This window comes from Helianthus annuus, chromosome 10 (assembly GCF_002127325.2).
Source record: "Helianthus annuus cultivar XRQ/B chromosome 10, HanXRQr2.0-SUNRISE, whole genome shotgun sequence".
Classification (NCBI taxonomy): Eukaryota; Viridiplantae; Streptophyta; class Magnoliopsida; order Asterales; family Asteraceae; genus Helianthus; species Helianthus annuus.
This window is the reverse complement of record NC_035442.2, coordinates 167,153,085-167,170,946: the sequence shown is the minus strand read 5'-3', so window position 1 is coordinate 167,170,946 and position 17,862 is coordinate 167,153,085. Positions and strand designations below refer to the sequence as shown.

General features: G+C 36.6%; 2 protein-coding genes and 1 long non-coding RNA gene across 3 annotated transcripts; 1 reads left to right on the top strand and 2 right to left on the bottom strand.

Annotated features, from left to right (window-relative positions):
- The first annotated feature begins 2,641 nt into the window (after positions 1-2,641).
- On the top strand, positions 2,642-9,167 carry LOC110886448. The gene is made up of 13 exons (XM_022134241.2): positions 2,642-3,076; positions 3,944-4,099; positions 4,266-4,478; positions 5,374-5,463; positions 5,727-5,843; positions 5,941-6,210; positions 7,150-7,306; positions 7,389-7,466; positions 7,547-7,647; positions 7,731-7,901; positions 8,048-8,122; positions 8,563-8,670; positions 8,769-9,167. Exons 1-13 carry the CDS (start codon positions 2,642-2,644, stop codon positions 9,099-9,101), a joined length of 2,304 nt encoding a protein of 767 aa, XP_021989933.2. The 3' UTR covers positions 9,102-9,167.
- Positions 9,168-9,355: 188 nt separating this feature from the next.
- On the bottom strand, positions 9,356-11,504 carry LOC110886447 (exocyst complex component EXO70A1). The gene has a single exon (XM_022134240.2). It carries the CDS (start codon positions 11,364-11,366, stop codon positions 9,528-9,530), a length of 1,839 nt encoding a protein of 612 aa, XP_021989932.1. The 5' UTR covers positions 11,367-11,504; the 3' UTR covers positions 9,356-9,527.
- A 4,383-nt stretch (positions 11,505-15,887) lies between these two features.
- On the bottom strand, positions 15,888-16,930 carry LOC110883379. The gene is made up of 3 exons (XR_002560449.2): positions 16,709-16,930; positions 16,167-16,240; positions 15,888-15,998 (listed from the first exon to the last, which is right to left on the bottom strand). It is a non-coding gene; the product is annotated as an uncharacterized LOC110883379 (long non-coding RNA).
- Positions 16,931-17,862: the final 932 nt, after the last annotated feature.

Sequence of the window (17,862 nt, the reverse complement as noted above, 5' to 3'; positions counted from 1 at the left end):
CAAAGTTCACAAAATGACACCTAGCTATCAATTACAGCATAAGAGCGATTATAATGGCTTTTATCTTATTTTTATCTGGCGCCGTGTCACACCCTGGTGACGATGGTCATACCACTATTGGGTCCTTTCACCCAAGTAGTAATGATTATCACTGTTAGGATTTATTATCCTAACTGTGAGAAATTAGTAATGTGCATAATACCCCCACTAGCCAGTGATTCAAGATAACCATGACTTAATCCCTGTAATTATAACTTTTAAAAATAATTTGGAGTATTGTAAAACACTGTTGATAAAAAGAGAATGACTCACATTGTAAGTTTATACGGGCAGAGTTTAGCCTACTGATAAGCCCGATAACCTAGTTTAAACAACAATGCACACGAACTAGGTTAGTAACTAATACATCATTTACGATAACTCACGAGATACAAACCCTCACACCGAATAACAAAGTGCGATACTTAAACATCCATCGGATTCACGACGAATGACAAAGTATAACCCTAATGTGGGCAGCACTTAAACATCCATTGGATAGTTTCAATCGATCGGACATTGAATCGTAATAGCGATCGAGTTAATACCCGGTATCGTGGCAGCGTTTCAATACCTTAAAATTTCGAAATTAAGCAGTATCCTTCGTTTTTGACTGAATTTCTCGAGCACAGGTGAAAGTCCCATGCACAAGCTACTTATAGCCAAATTTTGAGTCTTACGCGGCCCGCGTAAAATTTAATAAGGTTTTACGCGGCCCGCGTGGCCACCTAGTCTACGTGTAGGGATGGGGTGTCACGAGTAGGTGTGCTAGATGGTCAACACGTGGTCTGGAAATGCTTATCCGGTCAACCTTAAGTTGACACGGCCCGCGTAAGGCCATGTTTAACCTTTATGCAGCCCGCCTGAAGGTCAAATTTCTTGTTTCTTGGTTTTTCATGTACGTTAGGGTTTCAGGGGTCCGGATTTTCACTTACGGGTCGTTTAGGGACATTTTTGCAGTCCTTGCAGACATAGAGGGTAATGGTGGTCTTGAGGGTTATGACTACACCCTATAGCCTAAAATTTTGCAGATCTGTACTAGTCTTTCTAAAAATAATACTTGCATGGGAGTCGTAACAACTTTCTTTGCGGTTTTAATCTTCTGCATCACATTTTGTATGTTTGTCGGAACACACACGCTCTTGGGTTTTTGTTTCCTTACGGTTTGATAAATGTTGAGTGGCTCCATGTTTTGCGTTTTCAGCTGCTCCACCAACTTGTATTCGTTCGGAGAAAGTATTCTAGTAAACGCGTGGCCTTTAAGATGCTCAGCAGGTTCGTAGTTTTGTTCCGGATGCCACACGTCTAATTTTCAAACGTCAAGCGTTGCGTCGCACAACCCTATGAGTAGAAAAGGGCAACCAATTTTTTTGTTGTCGGTGCTTCTTATGGTGGCTGTAGTCTGGTGCCAACCACCACGGTCGCATTCAAGCCATCCCGATCGTTAGGTCACAATGACGTTACCATTCTTACGTGCCCTTCTTTATGCCAAATGCTTCAGTTGTTGTAGGGATATGAAATCCTGAAACAATGATATGGTTAACTTACATTTATAAAAAACAACGTAACAAAATGAATGTCATACCTCGTTAGTTTCATACGAAACTTTCGGGTTAGGGCTTAGGGGATTGCTAATCATGGTTTTGTTGTACGTATGAATGTTCACTCCCGTATCTGTGGTCCGGATAGTCTTGTTGTAAGTAAAGTGATTCACCCCTGTATCCGTATTCTGGATAGGGCTGTTGGGCATATAAAGCTTAATCCTTGTATACGTAGTCTGAAGGTTCATCATCAGGGACAGGCTCGTTCAAATCTGGCAATAGTATCTTTTGGTGAGAACAAACGCCGGACACGAACTTCTCCCCGTGTAGAGTAAGGACCCCTGTCTCGTAAGAAGAATGAATGTTAGGCCCTTCCTCAAATAACGATATAATAAGTATTTGATAAACAATTAATAAATGTTATACCAGATTGCTTTCAGGCACGCATGACTTGTTAGAATATTAGTCAAAGAAATAGTTGGCATCCTAATATGCCATCACTAATGAATGAATCGTATGATTGTCATGGTGGACGTTGAAGTTGGAATCGTATGAGGATGCAAGAAAGCGAATGAAAGGTGGATGATGGATGGACGTCGAGACTGGCGATAAATCGTCGGAGGGCCTCTACGAGGTGTATTAGGTTAATCGTCAGTTAGAATCATGGTGGACGTTAAAGTTGGAATTGTATGAGCATTGGCCAATACAAGACGTATCACTTTTTAAATTTGAATTCCCAATGCCAAACAACATCGTACACACATGTTAATCAGTCATCATATATACGCCACATATAGGCCCTATACATGGCATATACGTGTGACTGATTGACATGTTAGCACAACGTTGTCTGGAATGAGAAATATAAAAAATAATACCCTTGTAGATGATTGGGTATATGAATATATGAACACATTAATTGTTATTATCAATAAACACATATTATATCAACACAAGTTCAAAAAGTATATAAATCCACTTGGGGTTGCAACCAGCCTTTGTATTCTAACAAGCCAAGGGGCAAACACTCAAAAAAAAAAAAAAACTTGCTGATTAAAAAAATGACGACAGCCAACGAGTTCTCAAAATCAGTTGATATGGGACTCAGGTTATCCCAACGTATATACTACGGAAAAGACCATGCTCCAAAACCAAACATAATGACAAAGTGTCGAACGTTACAATCACAGTCTTCAACTTCATCCACCTCATCATTCCGGTTATCAGATAAGCATCATCCTACGGCTCCGATGGTATATGCCATGATTAGTGACCCTGATGTTGTAGATAATCCGGATATTCGGAGCTACCAGCCGCATGTGTACGGTCGATGTAATCCGCCCGCGTTGATTCCGCTTTATATGCATCGGATTTCGATGAATGTGGATTGTTTTTTGGACACCGCGTTTGTTGAGGTGGGGGGCGCTTGGCGGGTGCATTGCGTTACGGCAAGCGCTTGCTGCGATTGCCGTATCGCGATCCCCATGGGAGAGAAGGTATATTAATTTTTCGTTTCGCATTATGGTCAAGTGGCATTGGTGATTGTCATCCAAAAAACACGAACTAAAAAAAATTAGATTGTATTTTGAAGTAAAAGAATTATTTTTTTCGAAAGTTCAAAATTTAAGAAAATTATTTTTTGAGTTTTGAAACATAACTAAACGTATGGCTTTCTTTTATAAGATTTATTTTGGTATTAATGAGGTTTGTTACACTACCGATAAAATTTAGTGACACGTTTAATACAGAATGATGTAAACTAAAATGAGAACCAATCTTAAGTGAAAATCCCATGCGAACCGCACGTAGTCTAAAAGACACAAAGTCGCACAATTATTTTTTATTTTTTTTATTTTCTTGCTTATAATCGAAACACGTGAGAATATGACGATACAACTTTTTTACATATGATGTCTAAAAGACACAAAGTCACATAATTCCAATTGAAAATTTGAAGTTGAGAGCTAAGAGAGTTGTGATCGGAAAGAAAGAATCTCATGCAAATCGAACGTAGTCAAACCCTAAAAAGACTAGGGCCCTTAAGTATGGGGCTCAATGTTCAACTTACTTTCTTTTATAATCGAGCCGCCTATGCCTTGAGAACTGCATAAACATTTATACGCAATGGATTGAGAAATAACCAAATGCAGTGGGAGAAAGAAAGAGAGCCGATTAAAAAAACGCCTTTGATCATATGTAAACATTCATCTAACCCACATATCGTTTGTGTTTAAAGATAACCGGTTTTCAATTTGCAAGACATATGTGCTATTAGCCTATTACTATTTGGAGTAATTTCATGTGTTCTAAAGTATGAAAGTTTCCTAATTAAGCACTCAAAAGAATTATGGTTTGGTTAACAGGGTTCACTTCTAGACATTAATGTTGAGACCACCAAGAGATCATATTTTACCAAATTGATTACTCCACCTAACGATGAAAAAGATTCAGATCGAGTAACCAAGGCAAAAGACGGGTTCATGATGAAACGCAACACATACACCTTAAAAATTCCCCAGGTTCACCTAAACTTTGTTGCATTGTCACACGACAAGTATGCAACTTGCAAACACTTTATTCTGCTTTGTTCCCACTCATAAACGTGTAAACAAATGTCTTACACGTTTATAAGTGGGAACATTCATTCAATTAAGCGTGACAATATATATTTACTTGCTCCATCAGGTCGAGGGTGGATCGATTATCCATGTTAAAGTTAGATGGTCACAGAAACTTTTATATGAAGGTGACGAATTCTGCCTCAGTGTGCCGTTCACTTTCCCCTCGTATGTTTTACCTGTGGACAAGACGATTACAAAAATAGAAAAAGTGTCGCTAAATGTGAACTCTGGTACTGAGACCATGATCACATGTAGATTTGCAAGCCATCCCTTGAAGGTATGTAATTATTTTAAATAGGTTTAATTCATGTATTTATTTTGGCAAATTGGATTTTAATAGTTCGAACTGGCTCTTTTTCAAAAGCCCGAAAACATCGGTTTGTAATTTGGAAAAAAACTTAACTCTGTTATGTTTTTTTTAACGGCAGACTATTTTACAAACAAAACGGAAGAGTTCGGATTATTGTGGGTAATTAACTGAGTTGGGATTATTATCTACCAAAAAGAGCCAGTTCGGATTATTAAAATCCAATTTTAGTTCTTATATCTATTTAGGGTAACACGCATTTGTTACGTGATCAAAGAGATGTGATAGTTGACATGTCGGTAACTTTGCCCATGATGATTTATTTTGGCCGCTGCTATATAAACACCGATGAAACATTATCCAGACACCACTTACATGTCATACATGCCATATGATACAACAAAAAATAGTCATATGGGTCGTATGGGGACTATAGGCCAAATCATTTTCTTTTTACTGACAAAGAAATGACTGATGTGATCATTGACAAACTCATATGGCATGTATGACATTTTGCGTCTTGTATGACCCATACAGTTCATATGATGTGACAAGTAGGTTGTTGTTCACTAACGAGGGTGGGGTCGCTTCAGTAGCATTCTTTATTTTTCACCGGCTAAAGGCTAAAAAGTGGTTAATTTTTAATAATGAGCAAGTTAAAAGTTTTTAAAAGTTAATTTGAACGTTTATGTAAGTGCAAGGTGTGTTACCCATATCAATGTTTTCAAAACCATACATGTCACCACTGAACCGGCAACTTCATTGGTCGGGCAAGTTTCAATAACTAGATGACGTTATAAATAATTTAAAAATAAAAAATATTTTTTTCTCGTAATTTTAAACATCTCTTTTTATCATTTGTAAGGAGGTGCAACAACAAGCTGGGGAAGCAAGCTTCTTATATGAGGCTGAAGTTCTTAAATGGTCCACTCAAGACTTCTATTTTGCTTATTCTGTAAGACCTTCGATCGTATGTCCTTTTCTTGTACGGGCCCGCAAACCATTTTTGATAAAACACAACCAAAATCGACTCATACATTAACTTTGGATGACTTTCTTAACCCATTTGACCAGTTCCTTCGTTTTTAGTTAATTTATTATTTAGCCCATTTGAACCGTTCTAGATTAAAAACACATCCAAAACCGACCCATACATAAGTAAATATGTCAAAACTTCCACCTGCAATAAATCTAACGAGTTTGCTTACGTCCATGGAGGTATGCTCGAATGAGATCATAGGTGGCCTGCTCCTGCAGCGACCATCTCTATATGATTCCGATCAAAGAGACATGTTTTGCTTTTATCTTTTTCCCGGGACTAACAAGGATAACAAGGTCAGTTATAAACTTTAGGACATCATTAACTCATAACAATTCTCATACATAACCTTGATTTGCGATCGGTATGATTGTTTATGATCAAATGTAATAGGTTTACAAAAAGGAAATGATATTTTTACTAGACATAAGTGGGAGCATGCGCGATGCCCCTCTTGAGCAATCAAAATACGCGATCACAGCGTCCCTCTCAAAGCTTAACCATGGAGATTTGTTTAATATCATCGCGTTTAATGGAGATATTCAATCGTTTTCGTCTTCATTAGAGTTGGCAACAGAAGAAACAATCACAAATGCAACTGAATGGATGTGGGACAACTTGGTTGCTAAAGGAGGTACTAACCTTATGTCCCCATTAAAACAGGTACTCAAGTTACAAACCAATGTCCCCCAATATTGTTTGCTTGATTATGTTTTTTAGAATAGATGATATTTTTGTAATATCAAGTCCCACATACCGAACAATAATTTGTCCGTTTTGCCCACTAAGAGACCATCTTCGGTTTACCCTCACCCAAGCACTCTTAACTATGGACTTATTGTATCATCCACAACGAATGCACCCAAAACGCATTGGTTGTGCGTCATGTGCGACATTAGGGATGGCAATGGGACGGGTTTAGGTAATCCCAGACCCAAACTCGATTAGATAAGCTTGTCCTGAACCCGTATCAAAACCCGTCGGGTTTCTAGCGGGTAGATACCCATTGGGTATCAAGTATACCTGTGGGTTTCGGGTAACCCCGTTAATTTAAAAAAAAATACCCGTTGGATATACCCGGCCCAAAATCCATCGGGTAACTACTAATCAATTACATTTGGCACTTTCACTATAAAAATATATATAAAATAACTACAAGGTGTACAAAATAAGATACCTATATGTATTAAAAAAATGGATGTACCATATATATACATATTTGAAAAATATAAAAGAAATTATATATTGGGTATACAATCAGGTAAATGGGTACACTTTATCGGGTAATCGAGTCGGGTAAACGGGCATATCACCAAATCCCAACCCGGAAAAAAAACTAGTCCCGAACCCGATTAACCAACCCAAAAAACGTCCCAAATGTGTCGGGTTCAGGTTCAATTGCCACCCCTAGCGACATATCTTATGAACCCAACATCTCTTCTGTCCATGGCTGATGTGGGATTTGTCTGGCGTGTTACAGTTTTAATCAGGTTATAATGTTTGTATAAACAAAACCTACTTCTAACTATGGTCATACAGTCATGTTTAATGTGTTTATAGATCTGCAAGATTAATCTTTTGATGATCTTGATTAATATTCAGGCAATTGACATGGTTGGTAAAACTAGTGAATCTGTTCCTCTTATCTTTCTCATTACTGATGGCACCGTTGAAGACGAAAGAGATATCTGTAATATGATCAAATGCAGCCTCGTGGACGGAGGCATGAATTCTCCCAGAATTTGCACATTTGGCATAGGTCAAGTCTTAAATCTTTTGATTAATATTCTTTGCAAATATACACACACCTTTTGTTTTAAAAGTGAGTTTTCCATTTCTAGGTTCATACTGTAATTATTATTTCCTGCAAATGCTTGCATATCTTGGAAGGGGTTACTATGATGCTGCACATGATGTAGGTCAGTTTTCAACAAATTACCATGGTTTTAGTACTATGTTAATCCCATGATCTAAGCTTATACAATATTGTTTGTGACAGATTCAGTTGGTGATCGCATGCAACGGCTGTTAGATAATGCGTTATCTCCTCTGCTTGCAAATGTAACCCTTGATACATTAGAAAATCTTGAATCATATGAGGTGCATTTATAACTTTTTTCACTTAAATTGGGGCTTTTACAGTTTTACATCTTCTTACTTACGTTTAGCTCCTTTTGATACAGTTGTACCCGTCTCGTATTCCAGATTTGTTAACTGGAAGCCCATTAATTGTATCGGGTCGATACCAAGGGAAATTCCCTGTATTTGTGAAAGCTAGAGGTTTACGGGCCGATCTAAGTACTTATGTGATTGATGTTAAAGTGAGAAAGATAACAGACACACACTTGGAAAGGGTACAAGTTATAACTTGAGCATTTTAATCACTTGTTTATACTTTTTAGTTGAGCCTTTCAGATATTTTGCATTTTAATCCAAACCAACATAAAGCTCAATAATTGTTCAATTATTTTGAGGTGTTGCATTTTGTTTCCATTTCCAGGTATGTGCTAGGATGGAAGTGGATATACTCACAGCACATGCTTGGTTAGACCAAAACACACATATGGAAAAGAAGGTTTTGTTCTTCTTTCTAGATCTCCGATTTAACTGATAACGGGTCAAATGAGTCAGACAGGTTTAATGAGTCCAAAATCGGGTCCAACAATCGCCTAACATGTATGAATTATGATTTGTCCTATATTTGTTTGTGCAAACGAAATAATCTTATTATTTTAATACAAGTAATATAGTTTTTTTGTAATCATATAATATGCACTAATCATTTATATAATACAAAATAAGAAAATTGACAAATAGTGATGGTGAGTTGGCTCAATCTATCTGGCCCATTTGACATGTATATAAAATTATCTATTTTGACATGTTACCCAACCCACGTATGCACACGATCCATGAGTTACTCCTCTTTTTTGCGCATTGGATTCTTGACATGGTATCAAACAAGGCCGGGATATAACTCTTCAACTATGTTAACTTTGATTAGCTCACTTTTAGATTGCAAAAATGAGCTTACAAAGAGGAGTTCCTTCCGAATACACCTGCATGATTCTAGTTCAGAACAGCAAAGTAAAACGGACCCTAAAATCACTTCTGCTAGATGAGGTATACTTTCATCTGAGGATGAGTTAACTAATTAATTATCAAACTAAAAGTCAAAGATATGATGTTTTGAACTTCAATAACTGTAAATATTTGTGCAGAAGCGGTCAAAACCGATGAACCAGAAGACGATATGCTTGAGGAATATATGTGTTGGATTTGGTAACTTGAAGGCCACGACTGAAAATTTACCTCCAGGAATTGAAGATGTAAAGTTGAATGAAGCTGTAAAAATGGTGATGAAGGCTGCAACATCGTGTTATGGGTTCATGGCTAGTTGGGGCTGTTGGAGGTGCTTGTTGCAGACTTGGTCTCAGGTCAAAAACGATCAATGTGCTCTTGCTATCGCCCAACTTTGCACCGCTCTTGCCTGTCTTGAGTTTCTTGATTGTTGTTGTGATTTGTGCGATTCGTGTATTGATTTATGCCAGTAGAAACTATATGCTAAACACTATACATGCTGTATTATCATAAATGGTTATATTTGTATAATAATGAATAATGATGCACTTGTAACACTATAAAACATGTAAACTATTGTACCCCTTCGGTTGAAAAGTTCGAGTTCCATCACTGTGAGACCCACATCACATGATCAGTGATTTGCAACAGCGCGATACAAAAAGCAAAGTACACATAAAACAGCATTGCTGGATTACTTATGCGAGAAGCAAGTAACATTTTAAAGTTGAGAAAAACAAGTTATGTTACGTGTAAATGAAGTTATCATCAGTATGCATGTAGATTAACAAGGCAATCAGAAAGAAAAATCTGAATAAATAGATGAACAAACAACAAGGGAGAAGTGAGCAAAAATTAATCAAAGAATGCTATCCTACAGTAGTAACCTGATCATCCCTTCACTGTGATCTTCTCCGAGAATGCTGAGAAACTGCTAATCCTTCAAACAAATCCAAGACACCATTCTCAAGATCTTCAACAGAGTACTTTATATAATTATCCGAAATATGATTCCTGAATCTCCCAAGAAACGATCTATAAGCCGGGATTAGTTTCTCCAGTATCGAAATCCTTAACTCCTCACGAAGCTGTTCATCGGGTACCAACCATAACGCTTGTGTCCTATGAACTTCATCAAATATCGCATTGAACGACTTGAATCGCTCTCGCAACGCACTCTTTGAAACACCAGACGAAAAGCTTCCAGTCGAGTGTAATCCTTGATCTCTCAAACAATGCAGGACACCAATCCACGTCGCGCGCTGGTGATTTGTGGCGGCCTGCCTGAAAATCCTGGTGAGAGTTCTTAAATACTGATCACCAATCATCTCCCTTAACTCTAATGACCCCTTGATCTTTTGAACAATGTAATGAACATTATTCATAATGAACAAATGAGCCAGAGAATTGTCTTTATAGTGCTTAGATTTGCCTTCTAAATTAAACTGCAATATCGCGATTATCCAGATCAAATGGAGAGCCAACGGCGGTTGCTCATCGAGCTCATCAAAATCCATTTCGGGAGCGGTTACATCACAGTGTCTAGATCCGGTTGTAGGTCTAGATATTATTATTTCACCTAATGTTTGCTTGTAATCGGAAATCAAACTTATATAATTCATTACATATCTAGTTAGCGGATGAATAGTACCTCCTGGAACAGGAACCTTAGAAGGTTCTCGAAGAACTGCATTTTCGAACTCCGATAACATTCCTCTAGCAGCCTCAGCTAACCTGGAGAGTATCTCCGGTGCCTGAATTCTAATCGATTCAGCCGGTTTCGAATCGAAAACGTCATCAATATCAGGCAACAAATCGAGTAACGAATCGTGCAAATCTAAGATCTTAAACAGCTTCTCCGGCGATCTCCGGCTAATGCTAATCGCTTCAACGAAATTGAACAGCTGATTCGCCGGAGCTTTAACCGTTTCAATGAAACACGCATCATCTGCAGCCATTGATCCGAGATCTTCGAAGATCTGTCTGCATAACTTCTTCTCGCTAGCGAACAACACTCTGATACACACTTTCGCAGCTCGAATCCACCGGCCGATTTTCGCGTTCATCGCCTCCCAATCTAACCGCTGAATATCGCCGATGCTGAGTTTCTCAACACCGAGCTTCTTGAAGCTTCCGTCAACGACGGATTTCCGTACGCTTCCGTAGACCTGAACACACTCTCTGAAATAACCGGCGGCGATCATGCGTTCGGCGATTGAACGGAGATCTGAAATGCTTTCCGGCGGTAACAGATCTTGTTCGCGAATGCTGTTCATAGATCTGCAACTCGCGAACGTTACACTCCGCTCGTTACGATCTGTAAACGAAGCGGAACTGATTCTGGAAATCGATTCATCTCTCCTGTTGCCGGAATTCTCATTTTCCGGTGACGCATGAAAACTACTGTTTCTCGGAGTCGTTCTCGGAGTGAGAGAAATCGATTCGGTTATCGGTTCGGTTTCGATTGGAGTCGAGTTTGTAATCAGGATGTTGCGAAACTCGTCTTCTAATCGAGCCATGGCGATCTGGATTGCGTTGTTGAGTTTCTTCGACTCGCCATCGGAAAGTGTTGTGGAGTTCATGGAGGTTTGGATTTGATCGACGGCTTGTAAGTAACGGATAATTTCTTGACGATCGTGTTGTTCGAAGATCATACGTGTTCTGGCGTCTTCTGACGCCGTGGAGTCCCACCGGAGGATAATTTGTTCGGCAGTGATGTTGTTCTCCGGCGATCCCATGACGGTGATGAATGAAAAAACGATTGAGTGGCAAATGTGTAATTTGTCTCAGATTTCTGCAGTTGGTGAATGGAGGTGAAGAAGATGACAGATGAGTTTGATGTGAGGGACTTAATAAAATAACTAACATACAAATGGTTCTGAAATTAATAAGTTAAGATATATTATTTAAATAATATCAACTTAAAACATTGTAATATATTTGTTTAATAATATTAAAGTTTAGAAAGTTACTCATAACAGTACGATTTTGTAATGATGATGAAATTAGGTTATGGTAAAAATTAAAATACAGGGAAGAGGATAATGGAAGTGAAAAGGATAAGATGATCCCGAATATATTCCGCCTTAAAACCCGATTACCATGTGGAATGGTAGTAAATTACAGCTAATCATTTTTAAATACTTAAAATTAGCATTTTCTTTTCATTAAATAAAATAAATCTTATAGGGATGTTCGTCAGGTTGGTTTTCGAATTGTTCGAATTGGATTATTTCGAATATGATAATTATGAAACAAAATTCGAATTTGAACCAATTTGAAATCCAGATATGAACTTTTGTTGATTCGAATAACCAGAATTAAGTAAAAAACCAGACTTAAAAACATATGTATTTTTTTAAAATAAACTAGTTTAAGATCCCGCGAATTTCGCGGGTGGACTAACACACAAATACATAACTTAAAATTGTTGAAATAATTCTTTGAAAGAAATAAACGTTCAAGTAACGAAATCCATCCCTCTACCAACGGGTACGTAATGTCAAACGAAGTTAGAAAACCAACGCACTATTTTTACGATCTAATTAAACAAACAATACAAATACCGTTCGGCTCTTACACACACGTCCCAACGTATCTGAAAGGTAAAATAAAACACACTATTTTTACGGTCATTAATATTATATGTAAATGACTTGCTTTAATCGAATCTATTATAAAGTCAAAAGAAGAATATTTCTGTAGTCGAAAGAAGATAATTGAACTCTACATGTTTGGTATCGTTTACATATTGGTTTTTGTTTGCTTATGGTGGGTTACAACTCCTTTAATGGGAAAATCAGAAAAGAAAAAAAAAAGTTTCACAAACAAAATTACTAAAATACATATGGACAAAATTACTAAAAAAGACATGAAATGGAAACAGTATATACAAACATCAAGCGGGAAAAGTGGTTTAGAAGAAACTACAGCAGGTGTTATTTGTTCTATTGTCACATAATGGTCCCCTAAAGCATTAGTTGCACAACCAAGGTTTATATAAGAAGAATTAACACAAATAAAAATGAATTTGTTTAACTGAAAGAGAACCAATCAATGCTTAGTAAAGCTATATTATAGTTTGGATTGAACTCCGATTAAGTGTTTCTCCGCACACGTAACATGTCTGCAAGATACCAAAAAACCAACAAACTTAACTACCACACGCGGCAAAATTTGAGGTTTGTTTGAAGTAAAATACGACAAAAGAACAGTACCTGATGTCAACAACCAAAGGCCATGTCTTTGATATTAGTAACCAAAATTGGGCATTGCTGAATAAGATCCAAAAAAAAAAGAAAAAAAATCATCACACCTCGAATTTAACCAAGAACCGTGTTAATGCAAAGTACTTTGAAAGAACTGTATGAATTAGAAATTTTTTTTACGTGCAGTAAAATGGGCCAATGAGTAACGGGTTAGAATGGACTTGAGCCAAAACGGTAAATATTCTGACTGTCAAATGTGTACCTCGTTGTCAATTGTTGCTTTATATTAGAAGGGATTTCCATAAATGCTAAAAGAGCAAATTCGGTCTCTTTTCGTAGTATTGCAGCTACATTATTTGACATGATTTCTGTGAAATTGACAAACTAAGACAACAAATAGAATAACATCAGAAGTTACAATATCTTAGTAGCACACTATAGATACTAAAAAATAACATTAGAAGTTATCTCAGTTGCGATCAGGGATATTATCGTCAAATTCTTTCATTATGTCCCACGGCCCATCACTATCCTCAAGTAATACGATAGAGAGTGGAAGCTTGCTGTACAAAAATATATATTATACTTTACCAAAAGCCGATAAAAATTCTTACAAATAGAAACTTATTACTTAATAAATTTTGTAGAGTGTAGACAATCACCTTGCTTCAAAGATACATCAAACTTAATAAATTCTTCGTTGTAGAGTGTAGACCTCCAAATATGAAGCGCCTTCATAAGAAGTCATTGTGGTTAGTTTGCTTTCAAAGCAATTTGTTAAATAAACAATGATTATTTTGAAAGAAGCCCCATAGTGCGACCCAGTCCATGGTATGGATCCTAAAACAACAATGTTCAGATTTATCTTATCTTAAAAATCCCAATAAAAAGCATTAAATTCAAAGCGAAAAGTGACCCGATAACTTACTATTCCATAAGATCACTATCAAGGCTTATTCCCACCACTAATTTTAGTGTAGAACACCACCACATTTAGTTTTTTTTTTTTTTTATCATTTTGCATTATTAAAATGACTCCAAACATTCTTTATATAATCACAGATATACAAACTCAGAAAAGATTCAAAATGCTCTTGGTAATCTTGATTAATTCATCAAAATATACTTCTTTAAAGCTACAATAAAAGATGTTATAATCCGGTATTAAAAGGGAAATCAAGAGAATTGTCCACCTGATTATATTAACGATTCAGATATCTTGCTTACACAATGTCGTTAATCTCTTATATCCAAAACGGGATGAATTTTGTAACCCACCACCGAAGCAACCTGAGCCCAAGGTCGGCAACACTGCCTAAACATAATTGACGAAAGTCATACCTAAAAAGATAGAAAAGATCAGTAATTTGATATCAAACCGACGACATGAGAATCCAAAACGAAGAATCAACACTGGCGAGTATAGAGGTGAAGAAGCGATTTGTGGTTTGAAATCGGAAAGAACGATCTAAGATATATCAAATTAACAATCAGAATATGAATCAACAAAAGGAAAATACATACAAGATTGATTATAGTGGCTGGATCTTTGAAGAAACAATTGTAGCGGCTTGATCTTAAAAGAACCATCAAGTCTTACCATATGGAAGACCGAAACAAAAATCATATTGATTACAGCATCACGCGATATTATAAAATTATAAAATGAACCAACAGAAAGAGAAACTTACCATATGGAAGACCGAAACAAAAATCACGAATCTTTGCCGACCGTTGTTGTTCAGAGATTACGTTTTCCGTTGGTTCACTGATTGCTTCTCCATTGACATATTCTGTAGTACTTGAATTTGGTTTCCCTAAAATAGCATTATGTGATTTTAATGTACGATTTAGAACTGACTTACTATCTAACTAAATCAAAGATTGATTTGATTTGGTGTCACAAGAGTAAGAAACTGAGAAGAGAAGAATATGATTGTAAAACGTTTTGCCGCTAAAACATATCTTACCTTCGATTGTCCGTTCTGTAGCATGGTGTGAAAGATCCAGATAACGAAATAATTTCAAATCTTCCCTACAACAAACCATATATTTCCGTTAAATGAAATAATTTCATAAATTATTCAAATTAAGTTCCTAAGATCATATGTTACGGTTCCTACAGAAGAACTGGCATGGGGCAAAGTCACATGTGAAATAACTTCTAAGCCCGCTATTGAACACGATAAGCGCCTTTCCATTTCACAGAGCCCCAATCCATTTTATCGAGTTTCAAAGTGGTCCTCACTTGTTTTGGTGAGCCAGCTGGCGGTCGACTCTGCAGGACCAGGTATGGGGCCCGGTAATACTCGATCGTGCAATTAAACTCAGCGAATTTAAACACCTAGAAACCAGTATGTTTAGTTATTAGTCTCCTGTTAACTTCATATATTGAAGATTTGTTTGTTACAGCAGTTGATAACAAACACAAAAGGGATTCCCATTGGTTTCTTCCAATTGAATCACCAACAAATGCTAATCTTCTGTTGCTCAGTCTTTCTAGCATAGTTTTTGCATCAAAGAAGATAAAAAACTAAGGATTCATTTGCAAAGAAAAAACTTTTACCAAAAACTCCAAATGATTACTTTTTATAAAAAACTGAAGTCAAAGATGCTCGCCAGACTACCAATTCATTTCCATAAAGTGAGTGTTTTGCATAAGAATATGATTTGCATCAAATAAATATAAGCAGCACATGATAATAGGTTTACTCATGTGCATCCACTTGTTACATCAAAACCCAACAAAAAGTTAAGCAGACCAAAGTGTTACTCTTTTAATATGTTCCCCTAGATAAACTTTATCAATTATGTCCCAAAACAATACCTAAAGAATGTTTATTAAGCCAAAAACTCACAATTTAGTGCACCCGTAATGGTTTCGAAACGAAATAACTGATTTTTAGTGATAACGAAAACCTCTTTTCCATGAATACCAAATTCTTTGGGTTGGTTTGTTTCGGCCCGCTTGATCCGACCCGTGTCACACGTTATCTATAAAATTAATATAAAGGTAAAAAATAACTAAATATATCGGGTTATCTTTTATACCTTCAGCAATCTCCATTTTGTATATTTTCAGCACAAGCAACTCCTCAATTAACGTGCTGACTGGCTTAACCGGCCTTGACACGTTTGACAAAAGCCCAAAACGCTCCAAAACTACCCATTTTCCAGTAACAAATAAGTCTCTACACATTGCAAAATAATAAACAAATCGAAAGCAAAAACCAAAATAAAATTTACCTGAAATAAAAAAAATCTAAAAGCAAATTGAAAAGCAAAAACTGAATGAAAGCTTAAACATGAATACAAAAGTAAAAACATTACCTATGTTGCTTCATCGAGTGGTTTTCCACAGTCGATGGCTTCAAATTTGGCGAGTTCCCCTTTCTTTCAGTTTACTGCACATAAATGAAAGCTTAAACATGAATACAAAAGTAAAAACATCACGAATACAGATTCAATATTTCATCCGGCAAATAATCAATTTTCCAGCAAGATATTCAAATACAAATCAGATTCAGATGATAAAAATCAATAACAAAATAGTAAATTACAAATCAGTAACCATAACTCATGGATAATTCTGTAGTATTTTAATTACATTCAACAAAACTTATGGATATTGAAACCCTAGACCTCAAAAATCGTAATTATTGTTCCAAAACTCATGGATACTCAGATTCAAAAACACAAACCTGATGGTTGTTGAAAAAAACATCTACAAAAAACAAATTTAAGATATAAATCTACAAAAAAACAAATTTGATTTACCATATCAGTCGATTTAGATCGAGAGATCACCGTCATAATATTAAGTATAAACTGAGTCACCGTCATAATCCCAATCGGAACCCTAAATCGAATACCTTAAAGATGAAGATGAGAATCCATGGTCTGCGGCTAGGTTTTCTCCAAACAGAATGCGAATGAGGGATTATGTGATGAAGAGGAACAATGGAAACAAAAAAACCCTAATCCCAGTATGAGAGAATGAGAGAGAGAGACTATAAAAGAAGCGTATGTGAGAAGCTTCTCCAATCGATGTATATTGCCGCTCAAATAAGAATTGTGAGGAATATTAAGTTGACAGGTGGCAATAATAGGATTAAAATAATGCCAAGTGGCACCAAAGTGTTTTGTTTTAATATAGATAATAGATAATAAGGATACACTTAAAATTCGGATAACCCGAATCCTACTGCACTCTCTGAATTCTATTAAAATCAAATTTCATGTTTTTTGGATTCAATTCGAAAAATGAACACATTTAAATTGACTATTCTAATAATTCAACTTCTTAAAGATTTTTTTATCACTACGTTGGTATTTAGCAATGGTAATGTTTGGTTTTGAGTTCTATACGGATGGCAATGGAATGGGTTTTGGACCAAACTCAAAAGCAAAATAACATCAAAATAATTTAAAAAAAAAATAAATAAACATCTGCCCAATTCCTTGTCCCCAACTATTAAGCCCTTGTCTCAAAGTTGGGTATTATTTGCCCCATTAGCGTTCCTTCCTATATGATATTAGTTACAACAATCTAAGTGTTTCACTATTTGTAAGGTTGGTGGGTGTGGTATAAAGCCCTTAGGTTATGGGGTGTGAGATAAAGCCCCTAAGAGTTTTATCAGAACACGTCAGCGCCACGTAGGATTCACGTCACCCAGGGGGCTTTATCACGCCCTCCCTTAACTTGCAGGGTGTGCGATAAAGCCCCCTATTAAACAAAATTTAAAAAAAAAATTTATTGGATTAAATCATGTAGGCCCCATCTGAACATCTCCTTCTTCCTCGTTACCATGGTAGCGGACAACCCATGGCGCCCCCTCCTTAAACTCGGCGGTGTGGGGTGGTGGCGCTATAGAATGTGAGGTGGCATGGGTGGCGCCTCCACACTCTCTGGCCTTAGGGGTTTATCACGCCACCTAGACGCCATCTCATATGGAGGCTTTAAAGAATCTTCTTTTAACATCTTTGCAATGGTTTAAAGTCCTTTTTAAACAATATAAAAAAAGAA